The sequence below is a fragment of the Lutra lutra genome, chromosome 3 (assembly GCF_902655055.1).
Source record: "Lutra lutra chromosome 3, mLutLut1.2, whole genome shotgun sequence".
NCBI lineage: Eukaryota > Metazoa > Chordata > Mammalia > Carnivora > Mustelidae > Lutra > Lutra lutra.
In genome coordinates this window covers 68,541,986-68,558,986 of record NC_062280.1, presented here as the reverse complement: position 1 = coordinate 68,558,986, position 17,001 = coordinate 68,541,986, and the positions used below count along the sequence as shown (strand labels likewise).

General features: G+C 37.2%; 1 protein-coding gene across 4 annotated transcripts in view; it reads right to left on the bottom strand.

The window, feature by feature from the left end:
- Positions 1 to 17,001, bottom strand: part of DCAF17 (DDB1 and CUL4 associated factor 17) — a 35,336-nt gene that overhangs the window by 12,231 nt on the left and 6,104 nt on the right. For all 4 annotated transcript variants that reach the window (XM_047722140.1, XM_047722139.1, XM_047722138.1 and 1 more), the window contains 6 exons: positions 12,924 to 13,014; positions 8,939 to 9,075; positions 7,734 to 7,812; positions 6,265 to 6,354; positions 3,972 to 4,076; positions 3,558 to 3,663 (listed from right to left, as the gene is read on the bottom strand). In XM_047722140.1, the coding sequence (XP_047578096.1) occupies positions 3,558 to 3,663; positions 3,972 to 4,076; positions 6,265 to 6,354; positions 7,734 to 7,812; positions 8,939 to 9,075; positions 12,924 to 12,983 (577 nt within the window). In that variant the 5' untranslated portion in view covers positions 12,984 to 13,014. The remainder of the gene's footprint in view (positions 1 to 3,557; positions 3,664 to 3,971; positions 4,077 to 6,264; positions 6,355 to 7,733; positions 7,813 to 8,938; positions 9,076 to 12,923; positions 13,015 to 17,001) is intronic.

The window sequence follows — 17,001 nt, the reverse complement described above, 5'->3', positions numbered from 1 at the left end:
AGCATACTTAAAGTGCTTTTTTCTTAAAAACCTTTTTAGGAGAAGAGTAATATTCTTAATATATAAAGGAGTCTTTTTAATAAGAAAAATATGAACCCAACAGAAAACTGGGCAAAAAAAATCAGTAAGCAAATTATGAAAGAAGTACAAACATCATATGTGATAATATGGTAGCTATCAAATGATGGTGAATGAGGAAAAAAAATATAAAAATAAAAAAATACAATTAGAGTTTGAATTTGCAGTTAAAGTTTCAAGTAGGTATGTCGTAGAGAATATAAAATAGGTATGAACAATAGGAAAAATAAGTCAATCCAAAAAGATGTATTTATAAAGAAAGGCTTTTCTCAGCAGTTGCTAAAAATGGCCCCAAAGTAACAGCAGGACTCTGTTCATCACAATTCTAATGGGTCCCCACTAACCTCAAGAGCCCGAATTTTGATCTCTAATACTATTTTCAATTAAAGAGTCCTAGAAATTCTACATTTGATCTTAGCCAAAAGGCCAAGGAGTGATGAGAGGGTCCTAGACATTCTGAGAATAGCTGATTCCATGTTTTGTAGTGAGGAAATTTTAGGATAGGTCTGAACCATCCAGTATTGCTATAAAAGGTATTTACAAGGATGTCAGTGTAGTGTTAAAAGAATAAGAGAACCAAGAAAAGGGGCTCCTACTGGCTAGACTGTGGAAAGAGAGGCACTAAAAAGAAAATAATAATTATTATAATGCTCTGAGTCTGTGGAAGGTCAAGCAATGATACTTCAGAGTTCTAATATAAATTGTGCAAAATGTTGTATGGTTTATAAAAGAATGGCTATAATAGGATATGATTTTTCTACAATTTTTTTTTAAAGATTTTATTTATTTATTTGATAGAGAGAGATCACAAGTAGGCAAAGAGGCAGGGAGAGAGAGTGAGAGGGAAGCAGGCCCCCCGCTGAGCAGAGAGCCCGATGTGGGGCTCGATCCCAGGGCCCCGGGATCATGACCTGAGGCGAAGGCAGCGGCTCAACCCACTGAGCCACCCAGGCACCCCGATTTTTCTACAATTTTAAAATATAGGGATATAATAGACATATGCAAATTTAAACCACAGTGAGATATTGCTTCGCACCTGTTAGAATGTCTATTATCGAAAAGAAAAAGAATGACAACAGGATGTAGAGGAAAGGGAACCCTCAGGCACTGCAGTTAGGAATGCAAACTGGTGCAGGCACTATGGAAAACAGGACGGAAGTTTCTCAAAAAATTAAAAATAGAGGACCCCTGGGTGGCTCAGTTGGTTAAGCATCTGCCTTTGGCACAGGTCATGATCCCAGGGTCCTGGGATCCAGCCATGCACCGGGCTCCTTGCTCAGCATGGAACCTGCTTCTCCCTCTGCCTGCCACTCCCCTCACCTTGTGTTCTGTCAAATAAATAAATGAAATCTTTCCCAAAAAATTAAAAATAGAACTATCATATGGTCTAGCAATTCCACTACTGTGTATTTACCCAAAGAAAATGAAAACACTAATTTGGAAAGATAATATGCACCCCTATGTTCATTGCAGCATTATTTATAGGTGTTCATAGAGTCAGAGAACAGACTGATGGTTATCAGAGGGGAAGGGGCTGAAGGGTGTGTGAAATGGATGAAGAGGGTCAACTGTATGGTGATAAATGGTAACTAGATTTACTGTGGATTCACGCAGATTTATACTACATATCACTTAGTAGTGTATACAAAAATAAATTTTTTTGTGGCGAAAGCAGAGTTTATTGAAGATATAGAGCGAGCAGATATAGACAGACATTCCATGGGACTCGGAAAGGAAAGGAGCATGAGTCTCATCTTTGTTTGGGGTCTGGGGTTTTTTACTGATGATGGTGGTCTGTGTATGTGTCCTCTCCGGCATCCAGGAACCATTTAGAACAAAGAAGAGGGCTCAGGTGTTATTCCTTGGAGTCAGGGGGTCTTGGCATAGAGCTGTCTAGCTCCAGTGGCCTGGAATGCACATATGATAGCTTCATCCAGTCATTCTCACCTGGTCCTTCCTTAGATGTTACTTATTCTAGAGAATCATTAACTCTTTGTCCCTTACAAGGAGGACATGTACTATTTGCATTATAAGGCATGTGTAAAGTGGGGTAGGGGTGCAGGTCCTAGCATGAATAGATACTGGAAAAGAAGCAAAGGAAAAAAGCAGCCTTTTCTCTTTGGGTCCCCTTCAGTTTCTCTCTCATTCCCTACTATAAGATTTTTATCCTCCTAATTCTTAAGGGGTTTTGAAGAGTGAAAGTCTCATGTTCTGTAGCTTCTTCAGGCTGAAAAAGATTATAGATCCTACCTACTAAGAGGCATAAAAATCCTGAGCTATCTCATTAAATGAAGGGCCCCTAGTGGCAGATTGTTTGCCTTGGAGGCACTCATGAGGTCTCATCATAAGAATGAGATGCTTCCTACAGTTTCCATTGAGATAATTTATCTGACATACTTATGCAGAGCATGTAATAACAATAGCTCCCTCAATAAAGAAAGAAACCTAGCATAATTATTATCATAGCTAGGAAAAGAAGTGTTTTCCACCAAGACTATCCATTTCTGCTAAACCAGAAAGAAATCCAATCACTGAGAGAATTAGAGGAGACAGACACTGCTTTAATTTGTGTATATCTGCTAAAACTATGGATATGTTGAAGTCATCAGGGATATATACAAAATATTTAGTCTCAATATTAGTATAAGTTTTTTCTTGAGTTACAGTCAGGATGTCAAGGCCCATCTGGTTTTGGAGGGCCACCTTTCAAATTTGTGGGTGACTGCATGTTGGGTTTTGTTAAAGGTGGCCGTTGCATGCTTGGCTAAAGTCTCTATTTGTAATTTTACAGCTACAGAAGAAGTTTCTAGGACAAATATGGCTAAGGGATAAAGCCATCAAGAATCCCTCTTTAGGGCGCCTGGGTGGCTCAGTGGGTTAAGCCGCTGCCTTCGGCTCAGGTCATGATCTCAGGGTCCTGGGATCGAGGCCCGCATCGGGCTCTCTGCTCAGCAGGGAGCCTGCTTCCCTCTCTCTCTCTCTCTGCCTGCCTCTCCATCTACTTGTGATCTTTCTCTGTCAAATAAATAAATAAAAAAATCTTTAAAAAAAAAAAAAAAAAAAGAATTCCTCTTTGCCTGATGTCTAGCCTTAGTAATATCCTAATTATGAAGACTCACTGGCGAGTGGGAGATGACTTCTATACTTTTAACAACCCTGTTATATAACTTTTTGATATTTGAGAATCTGAAAAGATCTATCCTATGATAATTTTAATCCGCATTTATCTTATCAGTGATGTTGGGTTTCACCTTCCCCTAGTTAAAAGCCAAAGGAGATTCAGTATCCCCAGGCCTTCAGTTTAATGAATAACTGATAGATTTTGCTAATACCTATTCAATAGCAAGGAATATGTTGTAGAGAAGTAAAATGAATTAAGTTTATAATTAAATTATGAGAAAACATCTGGATGATTACAATAAATACTTATATGACCACTTATTTTTTAAGGTGAAAAAAATGCTACATAGTAGCCATACCTGTGATTTTAATATTACAAGGAATGCCAAAAGGAGCCTCTCCTACAGTTCCAGCAGTCCCACCCCATCTGCATGCACACCCTAAGTCAAGTTTCTGTTGCATGAACTAAAAACAAAACAAAACAAAAAACGTTGGCTTTAGCACCTACTTATTTGCTGTCTGAAGAGAGAAAAAGTCAAATTCACATGTATATGACAGAGAAAATATCTTCACTGACTTGAGGGCCTCTCTGTTTATCTTCCCTCCCCTCTTTTAAAGGTTACTCTGTTAAAATGTCTTTCTGCATTTGTACAGTTTTGTAGAGTTGAAATCTATACAACTCTCTTACTCTAAAAGCATTTCATTAAAAAAAAAATCATACCTCAGTCCAAACCTCAAGATATTATAATATGGCAAATTTCAGTCTTCTCTACCTGTTCAGTGATGGCTTGGAAGCTATAGAGTCTGACCAGTCCTGAGCTGTACATCACAATCAGTATTCCATGAGACAAGGTAGCATCTGTAACGTTCCCGAAAATCTGAGGGGAAAGGTAGATATCACCTGAGAAAAGACCAGAAGGCCAATCCTCTGAGTGTTCACAGTGGTTTGGGCAGTTGCTTAATATTCGGGTCACCACCACAACACTGCTCCTATCATTATAACTTAATTACAATTTAGAGACTTGAAGTTAAGATGTCATTAGGGTAGTAGGCCACTAGAGTCTCGAACAGGAGCACTAATGGGGGTGCAGCACTAATGGGGGTGCAGCACTTAACCCTCAAAATGATTCAGCAGCATTCACTTGCTTCATCCATTCGCTATACAGTTTTGTCAATATCTTTTAATAACATAGTCTATTCCCCGTGGACATCGGCATACACTGAGACCATCTAATTCTACCCTGCAGGATATATGCGGTAGAGTAAATATAGGGACCCATTCTTCATGCTAAAATGTTATTCATAAAGAGACTTATTTTTTACCTAAAAGTGAAAAGATTGGATCTAAGAAAGTACTTATAATGAAAAACCGCCAACTCCAGATTTTTATCACTACTTTGTTCTTTAAATATCTAATACCGCTTAATTTTTTGGTCGTATAAAAACCAAACGTGTTAAAGCCCAAGCAAGCACCTATAGAGACATTTAGCCTGGCTAACCTTGAGTAAGGCTTTGGCTCTTTGCTTCCTTTCTGTTTTTGTTCTATGCACTGGATCCTGCCATAGTCCTCCACAGAGCTCTGATAAAATAACTTGATTCTGTGCCTATTTTAATATTTAACAAAACCCAACATAGACAAATATTCATAGCAATGAAAGGACAAGTTGAAATTTAGTGGAAATCTGTTTCTGTTTCTACTCAACACAAATTATTTAGTGAAGATTTACTACCCCAATAACTAGCTTAAAGTATATATTGGGCTTGGACCCTGGGTAGTCCTCTATACATGGGAAGTGGAAGATACGCTTCAATTCCAACTAACCCTAATCAAAACCAAATCCCTCCAGTGATTATCATAGGCATCTAGGAATAAATAAAAACAATTTATGATTTAGTTAAGTGTTCATTCCTGTTATAGACTATAATAAGGACACATAACTACTCAATCCACAAGCAAAAAGAAAATAAATTCATAAGTTGTGTTTCTTGTCATCTCTTAGATAATTATGCTTTGCTTCAATCTTGACTAATTCATGATTTTTTAATTTGCTGATCTTTGTTTCCCACTTTGAAAAGGAGGACTTGTGTAATTCAAACATGTTTTCAAATAATGAGTGCTCTAATAAAGTAGCCACTCCATTTTAAAACTTGGTTCATACTTTGGAGTCAAATCTAGGTTCTAATTCCAACTTCTCCATTTACTTAGGATTTGGGAAGCTGCTTACCTTCCTAGTTGAACCCACTATATGTTACAAAGTTATAAACTACTCTAAGAGCCTGGCACAATACAAAGAATAAGCAACTGATACTACTCATTCACCTTCATGTAGCTTAGTATACTATGCATATATAAATTTCTTTTTAATATGTTCATCTTATTTGCTAGTGACTCTTAGTGGACCATGAAGATCTGACCCCAGTAATACTTGAGGTGCTTAATTAAAGACTAGTAGAATAGACCAATAAATAACTCTCCGCCTAGACTAAGTAATAATTTCTTAATGGAAAGTAGGAGGCTATTGATTCTTTTACTCAAAGGAACTATGTCCTTTCTTTCTTCCCATATAACATACCATAAATCAAGAGAAATGTCAAGAATAAAACCTATAACTGAACAAGTTGGAAAACTCACGTATTTAATTATAGGTCTTGTTTATGTAACATAAAACAAATTTTAGATCTATACTTTGCAATTAAAATGATTCATTTTATTCTAGCTTTTCATCTTCCTAATGGTCATTTTAACAAGCTTTGGAATATCCCTCTGAAAAAAACACCTTACTCATTTCATAATTTTATAAAGTAGTGGTTTGTTAATGACACCAAAGGTATTCAATACTACCCATTTGAAAAGCATAAGAACATGCAGAAAGATGAAAGGATGATTAGGCTTTCTTCCTAAATGAAACATTCTCATGAATTTTGCTATGAAACAAACTAGTTCAAAAAGCTTTTTACAGTCAGGGGAATATCTGCAATCAAAACACCTAATAAACAAACATATACTGACATCCCATCTTTTATCTAAAAATTAATATTGCAGTCAAATAAGAAGTAAGTTCTTACCTTCTTGTTGATCTCCAGAATCCCTATGAGTGAAAAAGGTAAAACATGGAACACTGCAAGGTACAGCAAAACAGGCTGTTGAATGCCTGCCTAAAAGGAAAGATTAAATTACAGGCAGCTCTCAAAAGAATTTTAGAAACACTCTTTTCATGAGCTGAAAGCATCCATTTGTCCTAGCATACAGTTATGTGGATGTTTGCACGAATTGAAAACATTTATCTACATTGCAAATTTACTTAAACAGGAAAGCATACATGTTCAAAATATGTCCATTAAACCTTCAGCCCTTTGATGCACATGCACATACACATAAAAATCCATAAAAGTAAACATAGGGGCATCTGGATGGCTCTAAGTGTCTGACTCCTGATTTCAGCTCAGGTCTTGAATTCAGGGTCATGAGTTTAAGGCTCGCATTAGGCTCCACATCCTGTGGAGCCTACTTAAAAAATTTAAAAAATAAAAATAAATAAACATTAACAGTAAACATTTCTTAGCATCAAAACATATACACTATACTATACAACAAAAATACTTAAATGCATAATAAAACATTTTCCTTTTTTTTTTTAAAGATTATTTATTTATTTATTTGACAGAGAGAGAGATAGAGATCACAAGTAGGCACAGAGGCAGGCAGAGAGAGAGGGGTAAGCAGGCTCCCCGCTGAGCAGAGAGCTCGATGCGGGGCTCCTGGGATCATGACCTGAGCCGAAGGCAGAGGCTTTAACCCACTGAGCCACCTAGGTGCCCCTAAAACATTTCTATATTATAAATAAATATATACTTCTGATATATATCATATATTGCTTTATTATACATTGCTATATTAACATAATATAAATTATATTATAAATTGGAATTCTAATAATAAAGAGCCTAATCAAAAGACACAGTTATCATAGTCACATCATCTGAAAGTACAATTACACTGATATGTCTATATGAAATGAGAAAAAATTATCAATAGTTAAAAGCTTGAGTGATTTCTCTGCTTGAAAAAGCTCCCTTACTTTGAAGAACAGGTTCTGTCTATTTCTTCCCACTATGGAATGTAAAATAATCTGTTATACTTCCCCAAAGTGGCTTAAAGGGTATTTCTTAAGTTTATACCATTTCTTAACTTTTATACCATTCTTCAAGAATCCAAGATGAGGGCGCCTGGGTGGCTCAGTGGGTTAAGCCGCTGCCTTCAGCTCAGGTCATGATCTCAGGGTCCTGGGATCGAGTCCCGCATCGGGCTCTCTGCTCAGCAGGGAGCCTGCTTCCCTCTCTCTCTCTGCCTGCCTCTCTGTCTACGTGTGATCTCTCTCTGTCAAATAAACAAATAAAATCTTAAAAAAAAAAAAAAAAGAATCCAAGATGATTAGTTCTTTCCTAACAAATTTGCAGCCAATTTCCTCTGGAAACAAATTCCTCATCTTATTGATGTTTAAATATTTATTTATTGATATTTAAATATGTCTTACCTGCCGGGCCAATACTGAGCCCTTGTTTTGAGCTGACTTGACTGCAATGACTTCTTGAGGAGTGTCCCAGCTCAGGTATCTTGTAAAATAATGAAGAGAAGGTTATTCATTTGGTTAAGTTTCCTTATAACCAAGATAAAATAGATATTTCATAAATAAACAGTTATTTAAATTATAAAAGCAAAGTCATTTATTTTAAAAAACAAATAACTTAAAAATTCCCTCTACAGGGGCACCTGGGTGGCTCAGTGGGTTAAGCCGCTGCCTTCGGCTCAGGTCATGATCTCAGGGTCCTGGGATCGAGTCCCACATCGGGCTCTCTGCTCAGCAAGAAGCCTGCTTCCCCCTCTCTCTCTCTGCCTTCCTCTCCGTCTACTTGTGATCTCTCTTTGTCAAATAAATAAATAAAATCTTTAAAAAAAAAAAAATTCCCTCTACATGCTTATATGGATATATTCCTATTAAAAATACATATATATATTTAATTTTAATCCTTCTAGAGTGTCAGTAAATAAAAATTGTGTTTGATGAAACAGTATTCAAAACTTAGAAAACGAAAGATCATTCCTACTTTAAAATGGACATTAATATTACAAAAAGCATTAAAAATGTTATTTTTCATAGTCTACATACATATATTCCCTCCCAATATGTCTATAAATAATATTAAACTACTAAATTAAAATAAGAGTTTTTAGGGACACCCAGCTGGCCCAGTCAGAATCAAATTCTTGATCTTGGGGTCAAGAGTTTGAACCCCACATCGGGTGTAGAGATCACTTTAAAAAAACAACAACTGTTCTTAGAGTATACTAGGCAGGTAATTTAACTGAAACAGACTAGGCTTCAGGAAAACCTATTGTAAAATGTAACCTACATATAAAATACTATTTGCAGAACATATAAAATACTATATATAGAAGGGAAATTTGAAAAGGGGGGGGTGAGAGATATCTGCCAAGGTTAGTTACTTATGAGTGATACAAAAATAAATGATAAAGGGTCTATATCCTCAGATCTTCAAATGTAATACTAAGAAGAGAAAAAGAGGAAAGGTTTATAAATTGAGATCCAGATATACAAACTTAAAGACAAACAAACAAACAAAACCTTGAAATTTCCTGGGCCACAAGTCTCAAATTTGTATATATATTTATATTTTATATATTTTAATAAAATTTGAGTATCAAAATCACAGTATATACCTGAATTTGCAATATGAAGCAAGATATATTTTCTCAAGGACTTTTCCAGTAGTTGCTGATATGCGAAATAGCCAATTATGAGCAGTCAGTGCTATGAGTGAAGATTTATAATCTGATGAATTGGGAAGTATTTCCCCCTAAAAAATACAAGGTGTAAAAATGAAACTGGTTCATCATAAACAAATCTGCAGAAATCTATATCCAAAGAAAACAGCTTTTTAGCTACTTTTTAGCTACTCAAGATTCTCCCATTCCTTCTCCCCGCCCCCTTAAGGAATATTTATTCCAATATTATTCCAAGACTTGTTTTCCTTTTGATGGAAGTCAAATGGTAAAGGACAAATTGGTCCATGATTCACTGGGGCTCTACTGTAACTCCAAATGCAAAGCTAGAATGCAGATTCAAGGCAGCCAAAGGAAAACAGAAGATGGCCAGGTTTTAAAGATATTCTCTGTCACCAATGAATTATCCTCCCAAAACAGAGAGAATAGCTACTTGGGCATACCTGCAACTGAGCAGCTGCCACAAGGTGGAAATCTAAGGCAGGAAAAGAAAGAGAAGCAAGGAGTTCTCCTTTGATTTGTAAAATAAAAAGGAAGTTCTCTCCCTTTAAAAAAAAAATTATTTGAGAGAGAGAGTGTAGCGCAGAGAGGGCCATAGGGAGAATCCCAAGCAGACCCCTCATTGGGTGCAGAGCCCCACTCGGGACTTGATCTCACCACCCTGAGATCATGACCTGAGCTGAAACCAAGAGTCGGACGCTTAACCGACTGAGTCACCCTGGCACCCCTAAAAAAGTTGTAGAGGAATGTTAAAAATAGAAAAGTTGGAATTAATCTAGTATTCACTCAGGCTGAAAAGTGAATAGAAAAGAATGAAGGCATAGTTATTTTATATATGCTTTTAAAGATTTGTCTTCCCTTTCAAATGTTAGGGAAAAAAACCAAGGTTCTTGTGTTTATTTTTTGGTTACATGTGTAGGGGGAGGGAAGCTTATTAACTACTAGAGGTCTTACATTAAAATTACATGCAATGATGCAAATATTTTTATTCTATGGCATCTTATTATCATCTCCTGGAGATTTTTAATTTTAAAAAATATACTATTTATACCTTGCTTATTAAAGAAGAATTTGAAATAGCATATGTAAAAAAAAGAAAGAAAAAAATAACATATGTAATAGTTTTGAGCTATTTTCCTAAACCAAAAGTTGTGTTTCATACACTGTCTCAGAAAAACAAGGTGCTGATTTAAATGTGGTTTCACATCACAATGTTAACAACAATACGATATGCTTCTTAGTTTTTCTTAATAGAAAATCTTGCTTAACTTCAAATGAGAAGAAAATGGTAAAAGATAAGTAAGAACAGGAATTAGGTTACTAGGGGGCACCTGGGTGGCTCAGTCTGTTAAGTGTCTGCCTTTGGTTCAGGTCATGATCTCAGGGTCCTGGGATCCAGACCCTCATTGGGCTCCCTGCTCACGGGGAGCCTGCTTCTCATGCTCTCTCTCTCTCTCTCATTATCTTTCTCTCATGCTCTCTCTCTTTCCCATTATCTTTCTCTCTCTCAAATAAATGAATAAATACTATCTTAAAAAGAAAAAAAGGGAATTAGGTTACTACAAACTTTATTTTTTCAAGGACTGCTCTAAATTTTTGGTATTATCGTACTGGTGTCTTCAAAACTCTTCTCAATTAAGAAATCTGTTATCCTCCTCCCGCAACGAATGAAAATGGATTAAAAGGCTTTAGAGGGCGCCTGGATAGCTCAGTCGAGTAAGCGTCTGCCTTCAGCTCAGGTCATGATTCCAGGGTCCTGGGATCAAGTCCCATGCCCCACTCTGCTCTTCGGGAGCCTGCTTCTCTGCCCCTCCCCCGGCTCATGCTCTCTCTCTCCCAAATAAATAAATAAATACTTTAAAAAATAATTTAAAAAAATAAAAGGCTTTAGATGTTGGAGGCACAACAGTTATTTTCAGCTTTCAATAAGAAATTAAGGGAGAGGTGCGCCTGGTGGCTCAGTGGGGTAAGCCTCTGCCTTCAGCTCAGGTTATGATCTCAGGGTCCTGGGATTGAGCCCTGCATCGGGCTCTCTGCTCAGCGGGGAGCCTGCTTCCCCCTCTCTCTCTGCCTGCCTCTCTGCCTACTTGTGATCTCTCTCTATGTGTGTCAAATAAATAAAATCTTTAAAAAAAAAAGTAATTAAGGGAGAAAACATAGATTAAAAGCTTTCTGATTTTTAAAAAGGTGTCTCTTTTTAAAAAGAGTAAATCTGTAGAGAAAAAGCAGCAGCTCTGAAAAACTAGTTTTATGTAAAAACAACAGTATTTAAAAAAGAGAGACCCAGGGGCACCTGGGTGGCTCAGTGGGTTAAGCCGCTGCCTTCGGCTCAGGTCATGATCTCAGGGTCCTGGGATCGAGTCCCGCATCGGGTTCTCTGCTCAGCAGGGAGCCTGCTTCCCTCTCTCTCTCTCTGCCTGCCTCTCTGTCTACTTGTGATCTCTCTCTCTATCAAATAAATAAATAAAAAATATTAAAAAAAAAAAAAAGAGAGAGAGAGAGAGACCCAGGACCCAGGGATCATGACCTGAGGTGAAGGCAAACACTCAACCAACTGAGCCACCCAGGCACTCCGCTGCAGCATTTCTTAAGTGCTGTTTTTAAAACACTGATCCTATGGAAAACCAATATGTAGAAATATACCTCAAAAAAGGAAGTTCTATGATCAAGAGAGTTTCAAAAAGGTTGTCAAAATCACCAAGAACATTATTACTATCGTACAGTATTATTAAAGGCTTTAAGAAGTAATTATATAAAATTTGTTATACCTTTTAAGCTCCGAATATCCCACTTACTTTGTCTATAACTCAACTCTCTCAACTCCTCTAACAAATATAAGGTGCTACCATTTTATTAAAACAGTCTTCTGAAAAATACACATCAGGACAATGCTGGTCTGTCTCATGAAATGAGTTAGCCTGTTATTTTATTTTATTTTTTTATTATTTCTTATTTTTGACTTGTTATTTTCCTAACAAGATTCATGGAGTAAACTCATAAAAATCTACTTTCAGAAAGAAAGAAAGAAAAGGAAAGGAAAGAAAGAAGGAAATGGGGGTGCCTGGGTGGCTCAGTGGGTTTGGGTTAAGCCTCTGCCTTCGGCTTGGGTAGTGATCTCAGGGTCCTGGGATCGAGTCCGGAGTCACGCTCTCTCCTCAGTGGGAAGCCTGCTTCCCCTTCTCTCTGCCTGCCTCTCTGCCTACTTGTGATCTCTCTCTTCTCTGTCAAATAAATAAAATCTTAAAAAAAAAAAAGAAAGAAGGAAATGAAGGAAGGAAGGAAGGGAGGGAGAGAGGGAGGGAGGGAGAGAGAGAGGAAGGGAAGGAAGGAAGAAAGAAAAAGAAAGAGAAAGAAAGTATTATCTTTGTCAATTTTCTGTGACTCTCAAGGTCAAAAATCTGTGTATAATTTTTAACTCCCCCAAAACTGAACTACCAATAGTCACCTGTTGACTGGAAGCCTTACTGATAACATAAAGAGTTGATTAACCCCTAAACAAACAAACAAACAAACAAAAAACCTACTTTCAAAGAACCATGTAATATAACTGTAGCCTAAATTAGTATTTTATTTTGACAGAATTATCTCTTAAATCCATAGAAAAATCTCTTAAACACTGAGAATAACTTTCTTACATTGCTTATAAAACTTTTAACCAGTTCATAACATTTTCCAGTTTTCAAGATTTACAAATGACATCAAGTTTTTTAAATACCTTCATAATATTAATGTATATTTTTTAAAAATAAAAATTATTTCATGAGCAAAAGTAAGCAAAGGATATACTCTCTTCTTGACTCCTTTCAAGAGTCAGAAATCACTATGATATTTAAGCTTTATTTTTTTTTTACATATTTAACAATAATCAGTTATTTTAGGCTAAAAATGTGTCAGAAACAAATACTCTAAAAACAACTCTTACCACCGGGCATTCCCATAATAATGCATCCTCTATTTTTTCTGATTTGGAACATTTTGGCATTTCATAAAGTTTTCTTGGCTCTGAGGCAACACTGGGAAAAAAAGAAAAATAAACGATTATTCTTCTTGATAACTGAGACAGTGTTTGCTCAGCTCTGAGTGACTTTTTTCCAGAGATTTGGAATACCAAGATATAACTTGTTATTTTCCTTTCCTTTTCCTAACTAAATGTTAACATTTTTTTTTCTGATCACAAAATTCACAATAAAATTAAAAAATTAAAATTAAAGGGGCATCTGGGTGGCTCAGTGGGTTAAAGCCTCTGCCTTCGGCTCAGGTCATGATCCCAGAGTCCTGGGATCAAGCCCCGCATTGGGCTCTCTGCTTGGCGGGGAGCCTGCTTCCTCCTCTCTCTCTCTGCCTCTGCCTACTTGTCAAATAAATAAATAAAATCTTTAAAAAATTTTAAAATTAAAAAATAAAATAGAAAATCTGAAAAATAAAATAGATCATAATACTATATGATTACAAAAATAACCATTATTAACATTTTGGTTCATTTCCTGCTGGGTTTTCTGTATATACATTTACTTACCTGCAGATTATTTTCCAAAATTGCATCATATTGAATTCTTTCCAAGGGTAACTTGGACATTTACTGTGAATATGTCTGCTGAGTTCTATGGGGTTCATAAACTGTTATTCTAATATTATAAAATGAAAATTAGATAAGGAGTCCCTTTATTTTAGGATGAAAATTAGTAGGTAGAAAAGGAAATGCCTTTAGGGGTTTTTCTACTTCCAAATTCCCGTTCAGAAAGGTTAAACAAGTTTGTACCTCTACCAGTAGTAAACACTACATTTTTTATGTGAAAAATAGTACCTTACCTTTAGTTTATACTTAACCTGATTACTATCGATATATAACCATAGATGTTTCCCCCCTTTTTAACTGATTAACATTAAAATTAAACTACAGTTTAGAAACAATTTTCAGAGGCTCCTGGGTGACTCGGTTAGTTATGGTACCAGGGTTCTGGGATCATGGTACCAGGGGGTCATGGTACCAGGGTTCTGGGATCAAGCCCCCTGTCAGGCTCCCTGCTCAGTGGGGAGCCTACTTCTCTCTCTCTCCCTCTGCCAACACTCCCTGCTTATGCTTTCTCTCTCTCAAATAAATAAAAATCTTAAAAATTTATTTTTCAGTGACAATTTTATTCACTTTTGATGTTCTCTGATTCAAAGTTTTAAACCAAACAGAATATCACAGGATTGAAAGCAAGCCTTAACTTCTAAATTACGGGTGATTCTAAACTATGGGTAAAACACCCATGAATGCCATAGTAAAGAAGTCCAACTATTTTATTATTAGATCACCAACCAATGCCACCCTCTCAGATTTAAGTTTTTTTTTTTTAAGTAAAGCAGATACCTCTCAATTGGGTAAGTTATGAAATAGGCATTAAATGTTACCAAAGAATTATTACTAATTTTGTTAGATGTGGTAATGACATTATGATTAGATAAAGAAATGTCCAGATATCCACTTCCAATGTGAGATAGCATGACGAGCTCTATAGGCATGCTCTCCATGAAAACTGGTGAAAACTATAAAAGGACAACTATTTAAAGTCTCTGGAAATGGTCCTAGGGGCATATAGCAAACAAACATTTATTCAAAAAAATCTGCTAGAGTTCACTAAGAACAGTGAGTCAATGATGTCTGAACTAGGATGTGCTCTCTCCATACTGTTCTTAGCTCAGCAAGATGAAAACTACTCCAGACTGGTATAGCCAAGAGCGCAGGACTCCCTCTACCTCCAGCTCCCAGAGGGCCACCTTCTTGGGGGACCAGGATGACAGCATTTCTCATGTAGCTCTCAGCTGCTTGTTGCTGGGGCTGAGTCATGGGTGAGTGCAGTCAAAAAGTGGGGCTCCCTTCTTCCACCTAGCCCCAACTCTACCTTGGCCATGGCATGCCTAAGAATAGAGAGGCTCTGATTACCCTTAGCCCACCTCATAAAGTAGTGGTTCCACGTTAAGAAAGCCAAGAAAAGCTGAGGCTAATGTTTGCCTCAACTCCAGATGCTCAGCTTTTAGAGCATGGGCGTCACTCAAAGAGAAGAATGCGATTGATTCAACCTGCCTCCTACTACCAACTCTAAAGACTTGGGTTGAAGATTTTGCCTGGGTGGAAGAAGCAGGCCTTAAAGCATATAGCCCTATTCTCTTCCCAGAGGAACTGACTTCATTTGCAACAGAGTATGGAGAAGTTTTAGCCTAAAAGCACTCTTAAAACCAGTGGAGTTTGTGGTGAAAGGCAAATGGGAAGAAATTTGTAGATTCAGGTGGTCATACAGGCTAAATTGTTGACTGGCTAATTTGTTAGAGAGAATCAGAAAAAGATTGTTGGCAGGATCCCTCCTCGGATCAGAACAAATATCAAACTATCTTCTCTAACTTCTGGTTTCTGATCCTGTAAAGCGCTTAGAGTCATTACTCCTGTCCTTACGGGGAAAAAAGCTGAATAAACAAAATCAACAACTGTTCCTAGTTCCATCAGAGAGTTAAGATCACAGAGCAAACTGCTGCACCCAAAACTAGAAAGGGAAGTGAATACCGAGAATCACAGCTTAGCAGGAGTAAGCCAATGGAATCAGTACCAGGCAAACAAAAACAAGGACACCAGAGGAAATTTTAGCCTCTGACACCTACTGCTTCAGCAAACAACAAACACAACATAAAACCTCACTCTAAAGACCCGTTTACTGCAATCACTTTTACATCACATGCAACTTACAACAAAAAAATACAAAGCAAACTGCAATTTGCAAAATGCAAAATGCAAAGATTGAAGAGACAAAGCAAACATCAGAACCTCCTTGCTGAGGGAGGTGGATGGGGGCGGGGACAGGGAGCCTGCTTCTCCCTCTCCCTCTGCCTGGCACTCCCCTGCTCGTGCTCTCTCTCTCTGTGTCAAATAAATAAATAAAATCTTAAGAAAAAAAAAAAACCAAAACAAACCCAAAACCAAAAAAACAAAAACCCTAAAAACAAAATCAAAAGGAAATGCTAAAAATAAAAAAATTCATACAAATGAAGAATGCCTTTGACGGGCTCATCAGTAGACTGGACACAGCCAAGGAAAGACTGGTAAACTTGAAGATACGTCAACAGAAACTTTCCAAACTAAAACAATGAAAAAAAAAATGATAAAAGTTGGGGCGCCTGGGTGGCTCAGTGGGTTAAGCCGCTGCCTTCGGCTCAGGTCATGATCTCAGGGTCCTGGGATCGAGCCCCGCATCGGGCTCTCTGCTCGGCGGGGAACCTGCTTCCTCCTCTCTCTCTGCCTGCCTCTCTGCCTGCTTGTGATCTCTCTCTGTCAAATAAATAAATAAAAAATCTTTATAAAAAAAAAATGATAAAAGCAGAACACAACATCCTGACAGAATTAGAAAAGACGTAATATACATATAATGGGAATACTAAAAGGATAAAAGGAGAACAGAAGAAATACTTGAAATCAATAATGGCTGAGAATTTTCCAAAATTAATCAGAGGCACCAAATCACAAATCCAAAAGCTTACAGAACACCAAAGAGGAAAAATATTAAAAAACCTATACTTAGGTATGTATTATTCCAACTACAGAAAATAAAAAATAAAATATCTTGAAAGAAGCCAAAGGAAAAAAGCAACTTCTCTAAAAAAGAACAGGATAAGAATTACATTGGACTTCTCTCTCTCTCTTTTTTAAAAAACATTTTATTTATTTATTTGCCAGAGAGAGAGAGAGAGAGTACACACAAGCAGGGAGGAGGGGCAGAGGCAGAGGGAGAAGCAGACTCCCCACTGCACAGGGAGCCCCACGTGAGACTTGATCCCAGGACCCCAGAACCACGACCTGGGCCAAAGACAGCTACCCAACTGACTGAGCCACCCAGGTGCCCTAGATTGGACTTCTTTAGAAAACATGCACGCCAAGTAAGGAGTGACACAAAATATTTAAAGTGATGAAACAACCCCCAACTGCAGTCCTTTAAGACTCCTGCACCCAATTCTAATATGAGGGAAGTGGA